The sequence below is a fragment of the Ictalurus punctatus genome, chromosome 13, assembly GCF_001660625.3.
Source record: "Ictalurus punctatus breed USDA103 chromosome 13, Coco_2.0, whole genome shotgun sequence".
Taxonomy (NCBI): domain Eukaryota; kingdom Metazoa; phylum Chordata; class Actinopteri; order Siluriformes; family Ictaluridae; genus Ictalurus; species Ictalurus punctatus.
The window spans coordinates 6495128-6503117 of NC_030428.2; the positions used below are offsets into that span (position 1 = coordinate 6495128).

General features: G+C 37.8%; 1 protein-coding gene across 1 annotated transcript; it reads left to right on the forward strand.

Annotated features, from left to right (window-relative positions):
- The first annotated feature begins 180 nt into the window (after positions 1–180).
- dnajc9 (DnaJ (Hsp40) homolog, subfamily C, member 9) lies at positions 181–5662 on the forward strand. The gene is given in 6 exon segments (NM_001200407.1): positions 181–216; positions 1903–2081; positions 2489–2626; positions 4371–4625; positions 4717–4800; positions 5151–5662. Coding segments are annotated over 5 exon segments (756 nt in total). The 5' UTR covers positions 181–216; positions 1903–1907; the 3' UTR covers positions 5256–5662.
- Positions 5663–7990: the final 2328 nt, after the last annotated feature.

A 7990-nucleotide genomic window follows, 5' to 3' on the forward strand; every position in this document is an offset into this window, starting at 1 on the left:
CATGAAATATGCCTTTCACTTCTGGAATACATTCTACAGATAAAAGTCGATTAAAAACGTTAGTTTTGAGCCTTAGGGCTTTCCACAGTACCTCAGTGCTACGAGCACAGCATATCGGGGGCGAGTTTTTCGTGCACGCGCGCGTTTTCGCGGTTTAGGTGGGGGAGGGAGTTCGATACAACACCGGTGTGCACAAAGTCGACACTTATTTTGTGGGTAAGTCAAAACAATATCAGTGATTTTTATATGAATGAGTAAATGTGCAGGTACAGGAGCAGAATAAGGAGCAGTGTTGTAGGTTTGAGACTCACAGCTAGTTTAGCTAGTTTAGCAGTTTTTAGCTAGTTTAGCAGTTTTTAGCTAGTTTAGCAGTTTTTAGCTAGTTAAGCAGTGTTTAGCTAGTTAGCGTGTCTAGGCGGTAAGAGGTTGTGTGTCTGTGCGTGACGAAATGTTTGGGTGTCAATAAAAGCTAAATTTGACAGCTTTGCTAAAAATATGTGGCAATTGGATGACACCAGTTATTTACAGCAATGTGCAAAGAAATACTGTAAAGCAAACATGCTTTTCAAAATAATAAACGGAACTGTTTCTACGTTAAAAAAAATAACTCCTATATAAATAAAGCGCAGTAAACATTAATGCAATTAACTGTCAGTACTGGTAATGCTTTGCTTTAAAATATATATATATAATAAATGCAGTAATGTCAGGTGTAATTTGCACAGTTTATAAGGAAATTAGTTTGTAGGTGTTTCTGAGCATTCTGACTTGGACCTTCACACTGGTTTCTGAAGGTGAAATCCCAACACTATGTTCATTATGGCTTTTTTTTTGTCTGAAAAGTGCTCTGTTATGTAAAAAAAAAAATATTTTGCACTGACTCAGTAATGCAGAAGTCATAAAATAATTTTTTGCACATTGCTGTCTGTCATTGTGATCTGGAGCTGTCAGTCACTTCAAAGTGCAGATGAATCCAGTTGTGTGATCATGTGACCAGCGTGCTCTGGTGTTCAAACAGTGTCATTTTATTATATGCATAATTTATTGACCTTATTATGAATAAGACAATATTCTGATTAAGGTGTTTACATGAGTTGCTTTTAGAATACTCCTTTTGTGTTCCTGTTTTACGTGTTAAAGAACATAGATGGATTAACATCACACGTCATTATGTCCGCATGCTACGTCGTCCGATGTCCCTCTAGAATTTCACGTGTCGACATACAGTTCACCTTCGTTATGGTACCATATACAGTTTTTTGTTTTTATTTTTAATTTTACGAAAGCTTCAAGTGAAGTTAATTATTTATCATGCTATACATGCAAATAGACAACTGCTTGAAACCATGGGCTGCTTCTGAAACTGCATACTTACCATGTATACGTGTATTTAACCTACTATGTAGTAAGTAAGTACACGGTTTGGGCCGCAGCCGTGCTCTCTTGTCTGCCGTCAAACGGTTGAGCGCTGCCATGTGTGTACGTGTCCTGTTGCAAAATGCGGTGAAAACTCCCACACGACGTTAATAGCGTGATTAAAGTGTGTACATGTCTGTAATACATGTCGATACTGTGACTAAAACAGGAATACTCCACACGTCTTAATTTCATTTGTTTACTTTGAGTATGACTTTAATCGGATTAAGGTCATCAAAAATCGCTGTTTACATGCTAGTTTCTTAAGATGAGTATCGTCTTAATCTGGTTAATATCGGATTATTGCTGACCATGTAAACGTACTGAGTGTTAGACCGCTATAAAATGGTTTAACATAAAGCAAATGACACATCTAAAAGATTCATACTATATCTGCGCCTGACGCTGCCAGTCATTTAGCAGCCCTCGTGTCCCACCGAAATCTGTCCATGTTAAAACATTGATGAGTTAATACTGTTATTCCAGGAGCCATGGGTTTGTTACAGCTATGTGCAGAGCTCTTCCGTACATCCGACCTTTACGAGGTGCTCTGTGTGGCGAAGGAGGCGTCGGACGCAGAGCTGCGGCGTGGTTATTATAAACTCTCCCTGCAGGTTCACCCAGACAGAGCACCGGATGATCAACAGGCCACCATCAAGTTTCAGGTACAGCATATCGTGCTTTCATTTATAAACCCTTACTGGAGTTCGTATACAGTAGTAGTGTTTAAAAATAAATAAATAAATCTGTCTTAAAAGTGAGTAATCACATCATTACACGATCAGATTTCTCCTAAAGTGAAATCACATGTTGGATCTTTCACTTTGTCAGTAAAATAATTTAGATGACTTTCCTATACAGGAAACCTAATGGCTCTTTCCTCATGGAAAGAATATTATTTATTTATTTTGTTAAATGATGTCACAAGTGTTTTCCAGTCTCTGCATGACACTTGTTTGACGCTCTTCCGAGTAACTTGCCCTACTTCACAGTACTTTCTTTTGCTGATGCGAACAGAACAAAGTCCTACAACATCTGATTTCACTATCCCAATATTGGATGTGCTAAACAGGTACTAGGAAAAGTCTATGCTGTGTTGAGCGACAAGGACCAAAGAGCTGTGTATGATGAGCAGGGTGTAGTAGATGAAGAGGATTCGCTTAACCAAGACCGCAACTGGGAAGAACATTGGAGAAGGCTATTTCCAAAGGTATGGTACTAATATAGGGTTAGGGTTTTTTTCTTTCTTTCCATATTCACAATTGTTCATTTGGAAACCTGTTTTAAGAAGTTCTGGGTATTTCCCTGGCTGAAAACACTATTTACTGTTTCTAATATGTTATTTTAAAAGTAATTGTCAAGCAGAAGAGATTGTTGTGAGGCAAATGAATGGTCTGTTTAAAAATAATAATTATGTAAACAGGGGTATTTATTTCCACCACTGGCTCTGTAAGTATTTTGCCCTGGATTAACTGAAGTGGTGTTTTCACTCTCTTTCATTGGATGTCTGTCATAAAGCATTTATATCTAATTATTTTTTAAATGTATATATTTTTGTATCGTTCCTGAGTGTCTCTTAGGTGCAGATTAAGTGATTTTTACCATTAAATTCCTGTCTATTTGTTTTTTAATAAACTGTTGTAGAGAGGCTTTTTTTTATATAATAGAAACACATTTATTAATGGTAGTGGACAAATCAGTAGCATGTGCAGTCAGGACTAGCAGATGTGACCAGGCAGTCACTATGCTAACCTAGTCTTAAAATTTCACAGTATTATAGTATTAATTAGGGATGCACCGAAATGAAAATTCTTGGCCGAAACCGAATATAATGAAAAACTTGTCCGAATACCGAACACGTTTTTTCGCGTTTTTTCCATTTATTTTGCCTTTTTTTTTCACCATTGCATAAATTAAATAGTCAAAACGGCTGATTATATTGGGGATGTATACCGCTCGCGTCCTTGTACACCTTGTAGAGTATTATAGTAGATACTGGATTTGTCTGCCTGCCCTTAAATAAATATGTCTTTACCTGCTTCCGTACTCTACTCCCTTACGTCTCGCGACGTGACAGAAACAAAACAAACGCACAGTAAACATCCGAAGAGCACGTAGCTCATGCACGTAGCTCGTGCGTGCGCGCGCCCCCTCATAAAGGTCGTGACATTTGCAAGTCTCACTCTGGTTGAAAAGAACTCTCGTTGAGATTTGGATGTCCTAAATGCATCCAAAAGTCCTATTGTCCCACCCTAGCTGTCTCATTTCATGCGGCAAACTTGCAAAAATAATATTACTGTGTACTGTTTTCACACTAGACCAATAATATCTAGTGTTTGCAGCAGACCCCTAGTGTAGGACCTCATGCATTTTGCCCATGCCACTGTACAGGGCATCTCACAGTGCTGAAAATCTGGTTAAAATCTACACCTGTCTGCTGTGTTTAATGTCAGACCCTGTCTAAAATCAAATTCAGAAATGTGTTGGGTGTTTGTCTTTAGTGTGATCAATTGATTAACTCCAAATCCCAAAATGCTAAAAAATAAATAAATAATAATAATAGAAAAATTAAGTGTACCTACAGTTAGGGTTCATATTAGGGTTGTCAATTGATTAAAATTGTTAATTGATTTAATTACACAATGTGCCGATTAATTAATCGAATCTGAGAGATTTTGACAAGGGCCGAGCACACAATGTATCGTAGCTTGCAGCATATGGGGCTTTGTAGCCAGAGACCAGTCAAGTGCCCATGCTGGCCCCTGTGATTACACTCAAAGATCTGCCAGTCTGGTTTTAGGCACCACCAGTAGACCATTATTGGAGGACCTTGTAGTCAGAGCTGTATTAGCTCAGAGAGGTAAGGCAGGGTGAGTCCATTCTTACTCATGATCTAAGGGAAGATGCCCTAAATGAATAAATTCTTTGATGTGTACAAATCTGTGTTGTCTCAGATAACGTTGCAGGACATAATTGACTTTGAGAAGCAGTATAAGGACTCTGAGGAAGAGAAGCAGGACTTAAAGAGGCTCTACCTGCAGCATGAGGGAGACATGGACCGCATCATGGAGTCAGCACTGTGCAGCAGTCATGATGACGAGCCTCGTGTGCGGGACATCCTGAAACAAGCCATAGATGCTAAAGATGTGCCAGCCTACAAAGTCTTTACTCATGAAAGTGCCAAGAAAAAGGCCAGACGCAGGAGGAAGGTCAGTGGTTTGTCCTTCATCTGGACTTCTTAGCCAACACATGGAGCTTTGTCTGTGTGTAGCATTAATGTCGCTCATCTGTGTTGTCCAGGCAGAGAACGAGCAGCAAGAGGCAGAGGAGCTCCAAAGAGAGATGGGGCTGAACACAGAGGATAGCCTAGTGGCCATGATCCAGGTGAAATAAATACTATGAGTGACTTGTGACCAAAGATTTTGGTTGGGCAGTATGACCTTAAATAGCATTAAAAAAAAAAAAAAAAAGTCAGCAGGCAATCATACATGACTTACACTGTAGGCTATTTTAAGTGTGACCCTGTAATAATCAACCGAGGGTCGACAAATCTTGAATGAACTTGAACAAACTATGTACACAAAAAAAAAACCTTAACTGAGCAAGCAGAAAAATTACTCTGGTCTAAAATCCCGCTGTCCCTGTGGATGAACTTGTCCCAGTGCAATTATTACTTATTTATTATTAATTATATTTTCAATATTCATCTGTTTGTCTCTTACTTCTCTCTCTAGCAAAGACAGAAATCCAAAGAAAAAGATTTTAACTCGCTCATCTCAGATCTGGAGGCCAAGTACTGCAAGAAGTCTTCCAAGGGGAAAAGGTCAAAGAAAAACTGAAATTTTATATTGTAAATATGAAACAAGAAATAGCTTGTGTTGAGTGTTGGGTTTTTTTCACCATCAACCATCTTCTTTTGGAACTGATCTCCCAGCAAAACCGTCAGGAACGCAGTAGGTGTATGTATTTCTTCTGTCGCACCAACTCCATACTGCATATCTATATCAGACCAATGTAAATATTAAATTGAATACACCACAGTCATACATGAATGAGTGCAAGTGTGTGTGTAACACCAAAACATTCATTTGAATTTTTCCCATCATGGATGACAAACAATTTAGACTATAAGTTCAAAATGATCCTACCCTTCTGTCAGCAATTCTTTATTAACGTTTTGAGGCACTTGTATGTATATTGATTTGGACAAAGTCTAAATGTAATAAACATTACTTTTTTCATTGAACTGGTCATGTATGACTGAACAGCATTCGCTGTATGTGTGACGTGTAAAGCAACATATGTCTGAACATATGTTTGAACATAGAGCCCAAAATGGTTGCATTTCTTTTTAAAAAGGAAAGAATGAAAATGGTTCAGGGTGACTGATACAATTGTCCTTAAATGTCTGCAAAGCTTTGTGATTTTGTGATTGTTCCATGGCCGAGCAATTAGACAATAGTAGCAACTGCATATTTAACTAAATTTCTACCTGTCATGCAAGCATGAAGACAAAATACATATATAGTGGGGCCTAAATTGAAAATCAGGGTGTTTTTTTATTTAAAATCGGAAATAAACTAAAGGTTTTGGAGTTTTTAAATATTTAAAACCAAGAAATTAAATGTTCAATATCTCAGTTTTTATGTCCCTATTTAAATCTAAGTAACATTTTGTACCTTTTTGTACAAAAGGTCACATTTTCCTCATCAAAAGGTCAGGATTCATATTCTCTGACGGATTTGATCTAAAATGGATTATAAAGTTTTTACAAACTTGTGGAGTCCATGCACAAGTGTACAATGCCAATAACGCAAAAAGGGAACATACTAAATACTAGGAACCTCCAAAATTCATGTAAATATTTCAGAGATTCTGCTTTTCAATCAGTTGTTGTAAATAATTTGTAATGAAAATTTTTGAATTAAATTAGAAAATAATGCAGCGTTTTCGCTAGTGGTTTCAGACTTTTGGACCCCAGTGTGTGTGTGTGTGTGTGTGTGTGTGTGTGTGTGTGTGTGTGTTTATACAGTCCACTTTAATAGGAACACCTGCTCATTTATGCAGTTCTCCAATAAGCCGATCATGTGGCAGCAGCACAATGTATAAAACCATGCAGATAACTGTGGCATGGTTGTTTTGCCAGATGGGCTGGTTTGAGTATTTCAGAAACTGCTGATCTGGCACTAACGACAGTCTCTAGGGTTTACACAGAACATTTCTCTAGGTTTCTGATCCTCTGCAACACTGACCAGGATAAAGCGGCCACTGAATCCCTTATTTTGAGGTTAAAACTTACTTTGGCATTATAAGAGATGCACACTGATGCAATTATGATGGAATACTTTTAAAATTCACCAAAGTTTTTGCAGTAGCAATGATTTACAACAGTGAATATACATATAAAATGCCTTAACATATTCCAATCACTTCAGTGAAGTCTTCAGAGTCTACTACCTCAAATATGCTAACTTTATTAGTTTTCTCCACTACAGGAAACCAACACACAGGCTTTCGATAACGGTTGTCCACATGCAGCAGCTTTATGAAGATGAACCTTCTGGGATTTACATCAGTGCAATCACTCAGATTAAGCCTTAATTTCCATACTGGCCTGAACAGGCTCGAGACTCGAGGTTGAGGCTTGAGGCTGTAATTCTCCACCTCCAAGTAATAAAAGCCAAATAAAACCCTCCTCAAATTGAAATTCCTACTCGTCAACTTCGGGTACGGAGTGACGTCAAATCAACATGGCGGCGCACAGCATCATAAATAAACACACCTTTAAATGAGTTAGACTATATATACAAGTATTTGCTTTAGAAGAATCAACATAAGGACATATTCGCTTGTTGACTCTATAACACTGATTATACACTTCGCTATTTGAGGAAGAATATATACATCACTTGACACAGTTAGCTAGCTTGTTGCTAACAAAGACAAACACGGAGGCGTCCATGTTTTTTCCCCACTTCGCAAGTCGAATATCTAATGAACTCATATACGTCGTCAGCTGACGCGTCACACATACACGGATGTAATTAGAGATATTTTTAATTAAATTCTGACTAGTCAAAATGATATTTTCAGATATCTGAATTGAGTTTTTGCTAGTACAGTTTGCTTTGTACTGAAGTGAGTGGGATGTGGAAACCATGGCGGCTGCTGTACTGAACCTTTTGGCCTCTTGGAGTCGCTATTGCTCCGATATTTTAAAAGCGCATAAGAATATACTGGCGTATGATACAAAATGTGGACTGTAAACATACAAATTGATTTTTATGGATTGATTAACTTGAGGCGCGTGGCACTTTTCAATGGCTTTTTCAACATTCAAAGAATATGTAGATTAACATTTCTTCAAGCTTTATTCTATCCTGATTTAATAACATTATGCAGGAACATAGTTTGCTGCACAGTCATTCTGTTCTCAGATTAACAGGCATATTTAATTCGGTATATAGGTTTTACTTTGTCTTAACTTTGTCCGAACTGCACTAATTGAGTGGTTAGAAAAGGAAAGACACGGCTTAGCAAAAGGGTTATTTGAATACATAATTTAGATATCTAT